Source organism: Coregonus clupeaformis, unplaced genomic scaffold (assembly GCF_020615455.1).
Source record: "Coregonus clupeaformis isolate EN_2021a unplaced genomic scaffold, ASM2061545v1 scaf0043, whole genome shotgun sequence".
Taxonomy (NCBI): domain Eukaryota; kingdom Metazoa; phylum Chordata; class Actinopteri; order Salmoniformes; family Salmonidae; genus Coregonus; species Coregonus clupeaformis.
The window spans coordinates 522,251-537,575 of record NW_025533498.1 but is presented as its reverse complement, the minus strand read 5'-3'; the positions used below and the strand labels follow the sequence as shown (position 1 = coordinate 537,575).

General features: G+C 44.9%; 1 protein-coding gene across 1 annotated transcript; it reads right to left on the bottom strand.

The window, feature by feature from the left end:
* Positions 1-528: 528 nt before the first annotated feature.
* On the bottom strand, positions 529-12,490 carry LOC121577785 (TBC1 domain family member 20-like). Its single transcript, XM_041891668.2, has 8 exons — positions 12,235-12,490; positions 11,330-11,515; positions 11,132-11,212; positions 4,341-4,527; positions 3,759-3,860; positions 3,489-3,630; positions 2,993-3,177; positions 529-2,706 (listed from the first exon to the last, which is right to left on the bottom strand). Exons 1-8 carry the CDS (start codon positions 12,290-12,292, stop codon positions 2,439-2,441), a joined length of 1,209 nt encoding a protein of 402 aa, XP_041747602.1. The 5' UTR covers positions 12,293-12,490; the 3' UTR covers positions 529-2,438.
* Between the last annotated feature and the right edge of the window lie 2,835 nt (positions 12,491-15,325).

The following is a 15,325-nucleotide window of genomic DNA, read 5'->3' as shown; positions in this document are numbered from 1 at the left end:
CATTATCCTGGTGTTTAATTGATGGTTCAAAGGATGTTGGTATATCACTAATTTTATTACCTAGTTGGGAGATTGATATCATTATTTTGCACTGTACATGCAAAACTATTTGTAAATAGTCAGAGGCATATCACTACCTATATCTGACAGGGGACACACCATTTGAACAAAACAAGGTTGTGATATAAATTCAAGATGCTTGTTGTTTTCTATGTTTATGTTTTTGCTGAATGGCAAGAGTCTCAGACCCAATAAGAATATTGTCTTTCATGTAGTAAAGAAATGTCATAATGTTGGCTAATTGTTTAACTTCAGCAGTAAACTGAGATGGGTCTCCATGAGGTGCTAGTCATGACCTTAATGCATTAATACTATACATACTGTAAAATAACCTTGTAACAGGGATAAGTACACAGCAACAAATCATGCAGACTAACTTTCATTTTGACAGAGCATGTACAACTGTAATAAAGGGGCATTTAACATATTCATTTGTTCTGTTAGATTTTGTAAGTTGTTAACAAAGGTGGTAATGAACAATCAAATTTCTTCTGTAGTATGGATTGGCTGTTCCTCCAGCCATATATTGGAAGTATTTGTTTGAACACTCCAAGCAGAAGCCATACATTTTTGTCATTGATGACTACAACTAGCCAATCTGTTCAGCATAGCCAATTTCTTGTTTTTAACACTGCAGTATAATGTAAGTAGTTCATTAGCTACTTTTTTTAAAGGATGATACCATTGTAGGGCACAATGAATGTCTACAATAAAATGTTGTTTGATGAATGTAAAGCATTATTTACTTTGGGAATAAAGAACAACTTTTCATGATGAATGATCCAGAAAAGGGATTTTCTACTTTTACTGCTTGAAGATTCATTTTTAGCCCTTAGTGTAAACAGACTGTATAAACTGTAAATAGACTCTGGTGTATGAACATTTCCTTCTTTTTTTTTTACTGCTGCATTGACCCTAAAAAAATACTGTATAAGGTAGCAATAAATACATAGGGAACTAAACAGATACAATTGTCCACTCAACCTATGCAGTTTATTTACTTTGATCTTGTAAATCTTTGCATTGTTCTCATGACAAATAACAGAAAACAAAAAAGGCAAATAAAAACCATTTAGTGCAACGATACAGAATGAGGCTATTTCAGTGCAACGAAAACCATCTATTGCAAATAAGACTGATGGAGTTGTATTGTTTGGTATTCAAAATAGGCACCGCTGAGTATCTGTGTGTCGCAATCAAGTCGACTACACGCATGTAATTCTATTGAACAAATATGAGCAGGTCCAATGCATTACATTTTTCAAATTCTGTCAACTGTAGTCAATAAGCTCAAGTGGCATTGCTAAATATGAAATGTGCAAAAACCTTGTCATTTCTACAACCAAGCAATTTGGTGAGTATAATGAGTTCTGTTGAAATGTGAAGACCTGTGGAAATAACTTAATAGGATTTCATTATTGTGCAATAAAAGCATGGGATCCAGCCAGGGCTTATGGGATGTTTGGGAGTGCCATTGGTGCTTTGTCCAACATCAAAGCTAACCTATTACTCACCTATTTTAGGCATGCTGTGGAAAATAATTAATGCAAATTGTCATCCATAAGGTCCGAATACCAAAATGGATTCCTTCATTTTTAATTTGATGTTAAATATGGGTGGTGTGTTTGTACAAAAATTATATTTCCTACAACTTTAATAATAATGATGCTTTAGAAAATGATCAAATTAAGTGCTAAACATACAAAGACTGGACTTAGTTGTGTATTTGGTCTTGGTACAGTAATTAAAGGAAGAGGGTCATTATGTGTTTTGAGGGCAGAGGATTTGACTTGATCTGCCGGGGGGAAAGAACCAGGCTAGGGGAACTGTCCTTGTGCCAACATGGCCCATGTGAGGCTCAGAGGGACATTTAACTCACCCCTGAACCTGATAGCACGGACACGCACACACACAGAGACACAGGTACAAACCCACACAAGGGCTGCATCTGAAATGGCACCCTATTCAGTGCACTACATAGGGACTAGGGTGCCATCTCGGACACAACCACACACACACACACACACACACGCTCTTCATTGGCATCAGTTTGAGCCCAGTGACTACTCTTCAACCTAGTAACCCAAAGCCTTCGATACTAGTTGCCGCTTGCCATCACATAAATAGCTTAATCCCTCTGAGCACAACATTTATCACTATCCAGTTATTTTATTTACAAATATAAATTAAAGACAAAGTCAACAGTCAAGTCTCTGTTCCATTATCATCCTTCATAATAGGGTGGAACAGAACTCCATATTCTCTTCACAAAGATCTCTATTTTCTCTCCCTCTCATGGACGGCTTCTGCTGTAATAGCCGCCCAGTTTAAGTCTGTACGTCAGCCCCCTCTTCTCCCCTCTAAGTCCCCCCTCTCGCTCAGGGGAAGAGATGCAGGTCCAGTTTGGGCGCCCACTCCAGGGCTGTGTTGACCAGGGTGAGGGCAGCTGCCCCCAGGGCCACAGTGAGCCCCATGACGGCCAGTCGGACGAAGCGTCGGGCCGCGGTGGGTTGGGCCGTCGCCACCATGGCCCCTGCAGCCGCTCCTTCCAGCGCCTGCTTCTCCCTCCGCCGCCTTCGCAGCACTGAGTCGGGCCGCTGCTGCTCTGAGGCCAGATCAAAGTCTTTAAAGGTGGAGGCTGCTGTCCTGAGAGACCAAGGAAAACAATAACACCAGCCATCTTAGTGTCAGGTAATTAAAGCGTCAGTTCACCTGTCAGGGGAGATGAAGGTTACTGTCAGATCACACTATCTCACCCGAGAGTGTTAATGAGGGAATGTGACTCACAACAGCAGGGAGGAGAGGGAGGGGGGAAGAGAAAGACAGGAGATATAGGAGGAGGTAGAGGATCTGTGGGGGTGGGGGGAGAGGGAACCCATAGGCGACTACGTGACAAAAAGAGACAAGCGAGAGATGAGGTAGACAGTCTTACTGTTGACTGTACTGCTGGGCAGCCTCCCTGGCCAGCTCGGAGGGGGGGAACTGTACAAAGAGGTCTCCTGCGCGGCTGATGAGTGTCTCGTAGGGCAGGTCCTGGGGGATCTGGGACAGGAGGTGGTGGACCGACGCCATGTCACACTCACAGTCCAACACCTCCTCCTCCCGGTACAGCACAATCTGGAATAGCCACCGACCAAATAGTGCACACACACACACACACACACACAATACAACAACCAGTTAACAGCATGCGGTCTATGGCCTATGCCAGGGTTTCCCCAACTCAGTCCTCGCATAAGTGGTCAGCTAAGCTCTGCTGCAAAAAATATATATGTTTTTCATAAGCAAACATACTCGATTTGTGAGGCACATTTGAACTCCAAGAATGGCTACATCCACATTTCTAAATATCTGATCTAGCCCCTGACAAAAGGAAAAAAATAGGGTTATGTTTGGGGTCACTTTAGTCCCAAAAAGAGGACACTCACCACAGCAGCAAAGTAGATTGGCATCAGAGGATGGCAGGCCAAGAAGAAGTCATACAACCGCACGACGTGGCGGAAATCTGACAGGACGTGGCCAAACCAGGTGATGAGCCAGCTAAGGGCGAAGATGGTGCCCACCTCCGCCCTGGAGACACATTCAATGCAACATAAGTGATTAGTCAAATTATTGGTATTGTATCTTCATTAGTTGTGCTCATTAGTTATTTGACAAATTACTGATTGTACTAACAGAACAAGAGAAAATATTCTTACTGCTGCATGAAGTCATGCACCTCTGGGTTGATCCTCTCGATGATTGGCATCAGATAGTTAAGGATGTGTTTAGTGTTGTCCATGGTGGGGTCCATAAAGTCCCTGCAGTAAACGAACAGCAGAGGACCACAACACATGACAAACTGAACCAGGATTAGAGAATCAACATGACAGTTTGTCAGTCATAAACATAGAAAGTAGCACTGTGTGTGTAATTCAAATGAAATGCTTCAAGATATGTCTTGTCTCCACTAGCAACTGTTTAGGATGACTCATCTGGCCAACTGTGTGCAGTTTACACACTACAAAAGCTCAAACAAACTGTTATTCTACAACCGGCTACGTTCGCTTTTCAAAATGGATTCCCCTTCTACTCAGCGCTTGCAACGCCAGAGTTGTGGGTTCGTTTCCCACGGGGGGCCAGTATAAAAAAAAGTTAAAAAATTAAATAATGTATGCACTAACAGTAAGTCGCTCTGGATAAGAGCGTCTGCTAAATGACTAATATGTAATATGTACTTAACCCCTATTTTAAAGCCAAGCTCCTGTGGGAAGGGAACACCGAAACAGACAGAGACCCACCTGAGGTGGTGCGTAGAGAGTTTCTCCACCAGAGCGGTGGCCAGACGCTCGTCTAGCACCAGCAGGAAGGTGACCACGATGTCATGGTAGCCCTGGTAGTAGTGCAGCTGGGTGTTCCTCCCCAGCACCCGCAGGATGATATCAATCAGCTTCTCCTGGAGGCCCTCACGCTGCTCGTCTGGCATGCCTACACATGGAGAGGGGTCAAAAGTCAAAGGTCACAAGTCAAAAGGCCCAGCTGATTTCCTCATTATGGGCCAAATCCTAACTAAAGAAAGTAAATGTATAACTTGGCCTTTATGCATCTTATGTACTGATGTCAACAGAAGACTATAGGAGTTAAGCAGGCAGCTCCCACGGTAGGATTCTGTATTATACAACCATGGGTGCTTTTCTCCAGGGGTCCCTGTTCGGGCGCTAGTTCTATAGCGGTATTGTTAGAGAATGGTAAAGATAAAGATTTTTGTTTCGAATGCCAGGCAGGTATTAACCCTGCCGAAAGGAAAAGAGTAAGATAGATAGTAACGCTACCAGACACACACACACACCAGCAGAACAGACTGCCTAGAGTGTAGCCTGTTCGCCAGATAGCCAGTGGACAGAAAGGATAAGACACACCATCTAAAACACAAGTTACAGCACAGGGGTAACCCGACCAATAATACCTCATACAAGAATAATGGTAGAGCAATTCAAAGGCAACTTCATAGATACAATTGACAAGAAAGAACCCAGTCATAAACCTTAGAGAATTTGCAATATTCTGTGTTACCTCCCAGTGGAGGAGTGAGGGGGGTATTAATGGGTGTGTTCATAGACAAAACAAAGAAGGCCTTAAAATGTCCAAAAATCTTCTTGGCCAAATGTCAATAGTCCCACACAAAATCAATACAGTTCAAACAATAAACAAACTCACGCAACCTCCCTTTAACTAAAATGTCAAACAGTCCTACAGTGCATTATTAGTTCACCAAACGTAAAAGGAATCGCAGCACAAAGAGAGAAATGTATTCAGTGTAAAGAACTGAAGGAGATAAAGAGAGATGGGCTTAGCAGTTGCATCCAGGCTTGAACATGCATTCGTCCATCCAACACAATCCTTGGTTGTTTGTTTGACAAAAGCTTGCAACAATGTTGCTAGTAATCCATGTGATCTGAAGATTGAACGGTTCCAACGCATCAGGAGTAGCTCTATAAAGGCGATCAAACGTATAACTTTTATAAACTAAGCACACTGAAACTACACAAGACTTCTGCAGAGTTGCACACGCCGTCAAAACTGCGGCGCTAACCGAGGGCCCCTACACAGAGCCGGAAGAGCCATCTTTATTTCCTCCTTCCCGACTGCTGCTGCGCTCTTAAAGTGGCAGCGCACGGTGAAGCCTCCGTGCAGGATTTCGCCACAAGACAGTCATGCCCTTTCTGACAAAAATGACCAAACTTTCCCGGGCCGAGAAACAAGCATGGCAGAATTCCAATGAATTTCAAAGCGCCCAGTAAATCAGATTATTCTTTCTCCATTTTGGGACTTCCTAAATAACAATAATTTGGTGGGTGCATATATTTGTCAATGTGTTTTTGCATATTCCAACGCCCCGAGACACCCTCGGAGAGTGGGGTCACAGGCAGGGTCCGCCATTACCAACAGCAACATTGCAGCAATTAGGGTTAAGTGCCTTGCTCACGGGCACATCGGCAGATGTTTCACCTTGTCAGCATGGGGATTCGAACTAGCAACCTTTGGGTTTTTGGCCCAACGCTCTAACCGCTAGGATAGCTGCTGCTTTGATAAAGAAAGCAGTAATATACAGACACATAGAACACCCTCCAAAAGAAACAAATACAAAATGACAGGGTTGCATAGTCTGTAGATCTACAGTGGGGAGAACAAGTATTTGATAACCTGCAAAATCGGCAGTGTTTCCTACTTACAAAGCATGTAGAGGTCTGTAATTTTTTATCATAGGTACACTTCAACCGTGAGAGACGGAATCTAAAACAAAAATCCAGAAAATCATATTGTATGATTTTTAAGTAATTAATTTGCATTTTATTGCATGACATACAGTGGGGAAAAAAAGTATTTAGTCAGCCACCAATTGTGCAAGTTCTCCCACTTAAAAAGATGAGAGAGGCCTGTAATTTTCATCATAGGTACACGTCAACTATGACAGACAAAATGAGAAAAAAAATTCCAGAAAATCACATTGTAGGATTTTTAATGAATTTATTTGCAAATTATGGTGGAAAATAAGTATTTGGTCAATAACAAAAGTTTCTCAATACTTTGTTATATACCCTTTGTTGGCAATGATACAGGTCAAACGTTTTCTGTAAGTCTTCACAAGGTTTTCACACACTGTTGCTGGTATTTTGGCCCATTCCTCCATGCAGATCTCCTCTAGAGCAGTGATGTTTAGGGGCTGTCGCTGGGCAACACAGACTTTCAACTCCCTCCAAAGATTTTCTATGGGGTTGAGATCTGGAGACTGGCTAGGCCACTCCAGGACCTTGAAATGCTTCTTACGAAGCCACTCCTTCGTTGCCCAGGCGGTGTGTTTGGGATCATTGTCATGCTGAAAGACCCAGCCACGTTTCATCTTCAATGCCCTTGCTGATGGAAGGAGGTTTTCACTCAAAATCTCACGATACATGGCCCCATTCATTCTTTCCTTTACACGGATCAGTCGTCCTGGTCCCTTTGCAGAAAAACAGCCCCAAAGCATGATGTTTCCACCCCCATGCTTCACAGTAGGTATGGTGTTCTTTGGATGCAACTCAGCATTCTTTGTCCTCCAAACACGACGAGTTGAGTTTTTACCAAAAAGTTCTATTTTGGTTTCATCTGACCATATGACATTCTCCCAATCCTCTTATGGATCATCCAAATGCACTCTAGCAAACTTCAGACGGGCCTGGACATGTACTGGCTTAAGCAGGGGGACACGTCTGGCACTGCAGGATTTGAGTCCCTGGCGGCGTAGTGTGTTACTGATGGTAGGCTTTGTTACTTTGGTCCCAGCTCTCTGCAGGTCATTCACTAGGTCCCCCCGTGTGGTTCTGGGATTTTTGCTCACCGTTCTTGTGATCATTTTGACCCCACGGGGTGAGATCTTGCGTGGAGCCCCAGATCGAGAGAGATTATCAGTGGTCTTGTATGTCTTCCATTTCCTAATAATTTCTCCCACAGTTGATTTCTTCAAACCAAGCTGCTTACCTATTGCAGATTCAGTCTTCCCAGCCTGGTGCAGGTCTACCATTTTTTTTCTGGTGTCCTTTGACAGCTCTTTGGTCTTGGCCATAGTGGAGTTTGGAGTGTGACTGTTTGAGGTTGTGGATAGGTGTCTTTTATACTGATAACAAGTTCAAACAGGTGCCATTAATACAGGTAACGAGTGGAGGACAGAGGAGCCTCTTAAAGAAGAAGTTACAGGTCTGTGAGAGCCAGAAATCTTGCTTGTTTGTAGGTGACCAAATACTTATTTTCCACCATAATTTGCAAATAAATTCATTAAAAATCCTACAATGTGATTTTCTGGATTTTCTTTTCACAATTTGTCTGTCATAGTTGACGTGTACCTATGATGAAAATTACAGGCCTCTCTCATCTTTTTAAGTGGGAGAACTTGCACAATTGGTGGCTGACTAAATACTTTTTTTCCCCACTAAGTATTTGATCACCTACCAACCAGTAAGAATTCCGGCTCTCCCAGACCTGTTAGTTTTTCTTTAAGAAGCCCTCCTGTTCGCCACTCATTACCTGTATTAACTGCACCTGTTTGAACTCGTTACCTGTATAAAAGACACCTGTCCACACACTCAATCAAACAGACTCCAACCTCTCCACAATGGCCAAGACCAGAGAGCTGTGTAAGGACATCAGGGATAAAATTGTAGACCTGCACAAGGCTGGGATGGGCTACAGGACAATAGGCAAGCAGCTTGGTGAGAAGGCAACAACTGTTGGCGCAATTATTAGAAAATGGAAGAAGTTCAAGATGACGGTCAATCACCCTCGGTCTGGGGCTCCATGCAAGATCTCACCTCGTGGGGCATCAATGATCATGAGGAAGGTGAGGGATCAGCCCAGAACTACACGGCAGGACCTGGTCAATGACCTGAAGAGAGCTGGGACCACAGTCTCAAAGAAAACCATTAGTAACACACTACGCCGTCATGGATTAAAATCCTGCAGTGCACGCAAGGTCCCCCTGCTCAAGCCAGCGCATGTCCAGGCCCGTCTGAAGTTTGCCAATGACCATCTGGATGATCCAGAGGAGGAATGGGTGAAGGTAATGTGGTCTGATGAGACAAAAATAGAGCGTTTTGGTCTAAACTCCACTCGCCGTGTTTGGAGGAAGAAGAAGGATGAGTACAACCCCAAGAACACCATCCCAACCGTGAAGCATGGAGGTGGAAACATCATTCTTTGGGGATGCTTTTCTGCAAAGGGGACAGGACGACTGCACCGTATTGAGGGGAGGATGGATGGGGCCATGTATCGCGAGATCTTGGCCAACAACCTCCTTCCGTCAGTAAGAGCATTGAAGATGGGTCATGGCTGGGTCTTCCAGCATGACAACGACCCGAAACACACAGCCAGGGCAACTAAGGAGTGGCTCCGTAAGAAGCATCTCAAGGTCCTGGAGTGGCCTAGCCAGTCTCCAGACCTGAACCCAATAGAAAATCTTTGGAGGTAGCTGAAAGTCCGTATTGCCCAGCGACAGCCCCGAAACCTGAAGGATCTGGAGAAGGTCTGTATGGAGGAGTGGGCCAAAATCCCTGCTGCACTGATGTATCAAATACTTATGTCATGCAATAAAACACAAATTAATTACTTAAAAATCATACAATGTGAATTTCTGGATTTTTGTTTTAGATTCCGTCTCTCACAGTTGAAGTGTACCTATGACAAAAATTACAGACCTCTACATGCTTTGTAAGTAGGAAAACCTGCAAAATCGGCAGTGTATCAAATACTTGTTCTCCCCACTGTACATCACACAAGTGAAATTCAAGAGGGACAGCCAAAACAGACAATGATGACAAAACACAACCTCACATGACTTTGTGCCATTCTAAGAACATGGTCTGAGGTGTGCATGCACACCCCACAAGACATGCCAAGACCAGAACAGACTATGGGAGGCGCACAGTACTACATAGAGCCATGACCACGGTTTGATGCCCCCTGGGGCTAGTGCAGTGGAGGAGATCTTTGTGGGCTATACTCAGCCTTGTCTCAGGGTAGTAGGTTGGTGGTCTGTTGATATCCCTCTGGTGGTGTGGGGGCTGTGCTTTGGCAAAGTGGGTGGGGTTATATCCTGCCTTGTTGGCCCTGTCCGGGGGTTTCGTCGGACGGGGCCATAGTGTCTCCCGACCCCCCCCGTCTCAGCCTCCAGTATCTATGCTGCAATAGTCTATGTGCCGGGGGCTAGGGTCAGTCTGTTATATCTGGTGTTATTCTCCTGTTTTATCCGGTGTGCTGTGTGAATTTAAGTATGCTCCCTCTAATTCTCTCTCTCGCTCCCTCTCCTCCCGGAGGACCTGAGCCCTAGGACCATGCCTCAGGACTACCTGGCCTGATGACTCCTTGCTGTCCCCAGTCCACCTGGTCATGCTGCTGCTCCAGTTTCTACTCTTCTGCCTGTGGCTATGGAACCCTGACCTGTTCACCGGACGTGCTACCTTGTCCCAGACCTGCTGTTTTCAACTCTCTCGCACCTGCTATTTCAAACTCTAAATGCCCGGTTATGAAAAGCCAAGTGACATTTACTCCTGATGTACTGACCTGTTGCAACCACTGTGATTATTATTTGACCCTGCTGGTCATCTATGAACGTTTGAACATCTTGGAGAGAAATCTGGCCTTAATGGCCATGTACTGTTATAATCTCCACCCGGCACAGCCAGTAGGGGACTGGCCACCTCTGAGAGCCTGGTTCCTCTCTAGGTTTCTTCCTTTCTAGGGATTTTTCCTAGCCACCGTGCTTCTACATCTGCTTTGCTTGCTGTTTTAGGCTGGGTTTCTGTATAGCACTTTGTGACATCTGCTGATGTAAAAAAGGGCTTTGTAAATACATTTGATTGATTGAACTCTATTCCACATCAGGTAACTGACTGTACTCCTGAGTGGCGCAGTGGTCTAAGGCACTGCATTGCAGTGCTAACTGTGCCACTAGAGATCCTGGTTCGAATCCAGGCTCTGTCGCAGCCGGTCGCGACTGGGAGACTCATGGGCGGCGCACAATTGGCCCAGGGTAGGGGAGGGAATGGCCGGCAGGGATGTAGCTCAGTTTATAGAGCATGGCGTTTGCAACGCCAGGGTTGTGGGTTCGTTTCCCACGGGGGGCCAGTATAAAAAAATAAAATACAAATACAAAAAATACAAAATAAAATAAAAACAATGTATTCACTAACTGTAAGTCGCTCTGGATAAGAGCGTCTGCTAAATGACTAAAATGTAAATGATGCAAGCAGTAGAATCAGATTTAAAAAACAGATAAAAATACACCTTATGGAACAGCGGGGACTGTGAAGAGACACACACAGGTACAGACACGCATACGCACACGGGCGCTGTACACACACGTACATTGGAATATTGTTGTATGGTGGTATCATACATTTTGTGTTGTAGATATGTAGTGGTTGTTATTTGTTATATGTTGTACTGTTTTATATTTTGTTTTATGTGTAATGTAAGTGCCTTAATGTGTATGGACCACAGGAAGAGTAGCTGCTGCCTTGGCTAATGGGATCCCTAATAAATACAAATATGTGTCACTCACCAGGAGGGAATCTTTTAAGGGAACGCTGGACATCCAACAGCACCTGGTTATAGTCCTTATGATTCTGCCTCTCTACTTCCTCTGGAGAAAAGACAATGAGAAAGGGTGAATATGTGCCCCTGCACTTGATTGTGGTCTAGTAGCCTCAGTGGCATCTATGGTCTGTCAGTAGCAGTGCCCACTGCCCAGGCAGCTCACCTGGTTTCTCAGGCAGGGTGGCGGTGGGCACGTTGAGCAGCCAGGGCCACACTTTACAGCGGATATCGTCTGTAAGCAGCCCCCCCTCGCTGATGGCCATCCTCCTTAGCAGCGCCACGTCCACCGGCGTCAAGTTCAGGGCCTGAGAGATCTCCGCCACCTTCCTCTTCCTCCGGGAGTCCCCATCTGTCCACATGACAACGGTTCAGCTGAGGTCCCTCAACTCACAGCAGCACAGTGGCCATTAGCCAGAACATCCTCCTGAGATCGCTTCCGAGTATAGCTGAGAGGCATAATGGCCATCAATCAAGTACATCCCTCACAAAACTGAACTGCAGACACCCAGCTGGCTAGAGGGAGTACTCCAATAAAATAACCACGTTTTCAGAGTTACAACAGCCAGCACTCATGTAATGTAGTAGTGAGCCCAATTCATGACCTTATGCCTGGATTTGTAAGACAGTCCCCCTGCACTTTACTGGATAGTGATGCCACTTTGCCACACAAAATGGGAATAATTGTGTGTTTTCAGTATTTAGAAATATGAGTTAATTTAGTTACCTAACATCCTGTATTTCAAGGAAGCCTGTAAGTACAAGTAGTATGTATTGTTGTCCATATGTTTGATGAAAGACTTAGAAGGAGACAATGTCAAATCAATGGGTACCAGTCAATGATGTAAGTGTTTTTAGCGAACGTTAATGCAATTAGCTAGTTACATTTTCCAGCTGGTGACATTCGCTAGCTAGCGAATCTAACACGAACTACGTGCAAGCATGACAAATAGCTAACTAGTTAGCCACAGACAGAGACACCCTCTCGACTAATTCAGGTAACTAGCTAACTTAGCTATCTTACTAAAACTTTTCAAAAACCTGTCCATGACGCTAGCTAGCAATACATACCTTGTTTTCCAATCCCATTCAAAGGTGAAGACGCATCAACACTTCTAGTTCTTTTCATGGTTTCCACGATACAGTCTTGTTGTCATCGTAGATTACTCGATCGATATACTTTTCTTACTCCACCAAATTGATTATACATGACAAATGGTCACTCCTACTTGCTAGAGAGATAGCCAGTTGCCAAGCTGTTCCAGTGAAATAGGCCACATCATTATGGGACTGCACAAGGTAGCTAGCTGCTGCTGCTGCTGCTTTCTTCTTCTTCTTCGTCTTCTTCTTCTTCTTTGGGATTGGGTTGTCGGATCGCATCCAACCTTTAAGGTGCCGACACCGCCACATACTGTACTGGAGTGTGAGGCCAGTCACGGCCTACCTACAGTACAGTACATTACATTATCTTCATTAGTCCTGTTCTTCTAAGAAAGTGAACTAGAGCCATAGACACCACTTCCCTCCCCTTTCCTTCCCTCACTACACCACCCAAACCCCTTCCAGCCTCTCTAACCCTTTCACACAATCTATCCTTATCTAGGTCATACAGTTCACAAAATATCAACACATGCTCCACCGTTTCCTCCACTAAACATTCATCATACAGACCTGTTTTTTATGTCTTCCTATCAACCACAACGTAACATTCAAACCTGTGTGACCAAACCGTAGTCTACTCCACACAACTTCCTCTCTCCTACATCCCATACTCCCCACCTCTTCCTTTACTGACCGGTGCACAGGATAAAATTGCCTCCCCTTAGAGCTAGCATCCCACTCCCTTTGACAAAGATTGAGCCCTTTTTCCCGGATCAAGGACTTGACTTCCCTGCGGCCCAGCAATACCTGAATATCTACCAACTCTCTCCTCACAGCACTCTTAGCCACCACATCGGCCTTCTCATTACCCTCCACACCCACATGGGCGGGAACCCAGCAAAAGTTTACCACCACTCCTATCCTCTCCAATCCCATTAACAGCACCATCATCTCCACAAACAAGTCTCCCCTATCCGACCTGCCCATCTTCACACTACTCAACACTGCAGCCGAATCAGAGCAGATCACCACTCTGAGTGGTTTCACCTCCTCCACCCATCTCAAACCTATAATCATGGCCATCAACTTGGCTGCATACACTGACACATAATCAGTTAACCGCGTACATACAATAACATTGAAATCTGGAATATACACCCCTGCCCCCACCCTACCACTGACTGGATCCTTTGAACCATCTGTATATATCCCAGAACCATCACATCCTCACCCCATTCTCTCCTGCCCTCAATCATGTCCACATCTACACTTGGTTTTAAAGAAACGTTCCCCAATGCAATTGCTGGCCCTATCTCTCTCTCCCCCAATCCATATTCTACCACCTTCTGCCCGATTGTCCACCTGTACACCCTCTACTTACCCACACCTCGCTCCCAGCATTTCCCAGTTGCCGTGACCGCAGGATGTCCTTCTGAACTCCCTTTCAACTTCGCCCAGTACGCTAATGCAAATTTGTCCCGCCTTCTCCTCAGTGGCAGTTCCCCACTATCCACCTTCAATACCTCAACAGGTGTCATCCTGAAGGCACCCACACACAATCTCAGGGCCCTTGACTGCATCCTATCCAGGCGCTGTAGTACCGTTTTGGCTGCCAGTCCATATACAAAGCACCCATAATCCAAAAATGACCTGATCGATGCCTGGTACATATACAACAGTGTTTGTCTATTTGACCCCGAATCATATCCTGCCAATGCCCTCATGAGGTTCAGCACCTTCCTACACTTAATTTCAATATACTCAACATGTCTCTTCCACGTAAGCCTCTCATCAAACCACACCTAAATACTTAAATACCCTATCTAAATCCTTACCGTATATTTGCAGCCTAAGTTAGCTAGCTAGATAGCCAGCTAGCTAATAATGTTAGCGAAATTAGCAAAATCAAGTTTTTTTCACCTCCTGTGTGCACACGCTTGTGGGTGCACACATTTTGTTAATGGGTGTTATAATAAAGACCATAGGCAGCTGGTGAGTTTCAAGTTTGGGGAAGCTTACAATTTATCCTACCATTTCTACCTATCTGTGTGCCAGTTATGATTATTATTTCACTGGGGACGGTGGAGACATGTCCCCCCCACATTCTGAAATTGCATTTTTGTCCCCCCTAGTTTTATCATTGGAATGTGAAACAAAACAAGGCCCGGTTTGCTTTAGGACCATGCGGATGCCTCCGAGTGGCCGGGTAGGCTGTTTGGAGTGTTTATCCGACTGGATTAAAATTATGCCCCCCCAACTTCTAAAACCAAAGTTGCGCCCTGATTATTTTTCTATGCACATTTTCATGGAACAGTTTCATTTCAATAATAAAGTTTTGTTTCTCAAAATTATTGTCACGTGGTTAATCATAAAAATCAGATTTAAAATGATAAAAATCTAAAAGTTAAAATTCAACTAATGGAAGAGCACCATCCTTTGCCTTATGGACACATTGATACACCATGATCCATTGATGGCTAAAGAAATTAGCGCATGTAACTCAGAGATAGCCTATAGGCCAATGCAGCAGTATGTCGCCCCCTCCGGCTCGTGTAGTGGAGGAGATCTTTGTGGGCTATACTCAGCCTTGTCTCAGGGTAGTAGGTTGGTGGTCTGTTGATATCCCTCTGGTGGTGTGGGGGCTGTATATTGGCAAAGTGGGTGGGTTATATCCTGCCTGGTTGGCCCTGTCTGGGGGTATTGTCGGACGGGGCCACAGTGTCTCCCGACCCCCCCTGTCTCAGCCTCCAGCATCTATTCTGCAATAGTCTATGTGCTGGGGGGCCAGGGTCAATCTGTTATATCTGGTGTTATTCTCCTGTCTTATCCGGTGTCCTGTGTGAATTTAAGTATGCTCCCTCTAATTCTCTCTCTCTCCCTCTCTCCCTCCCCTCCCGGAGGACCTGAGCCCTAGGACCATGCCTCAGGACTACCTGGCCTGATGACTCCTTGCTGTCCCCAGTCCACCTGGTCGTGCTGCTATTCCAGTTTCAACTCTTCTGCCTGCGGCTATGGAACCCTGACCTGTTCACCGGACGTGCTACCTTGTCCCAGACCAGCT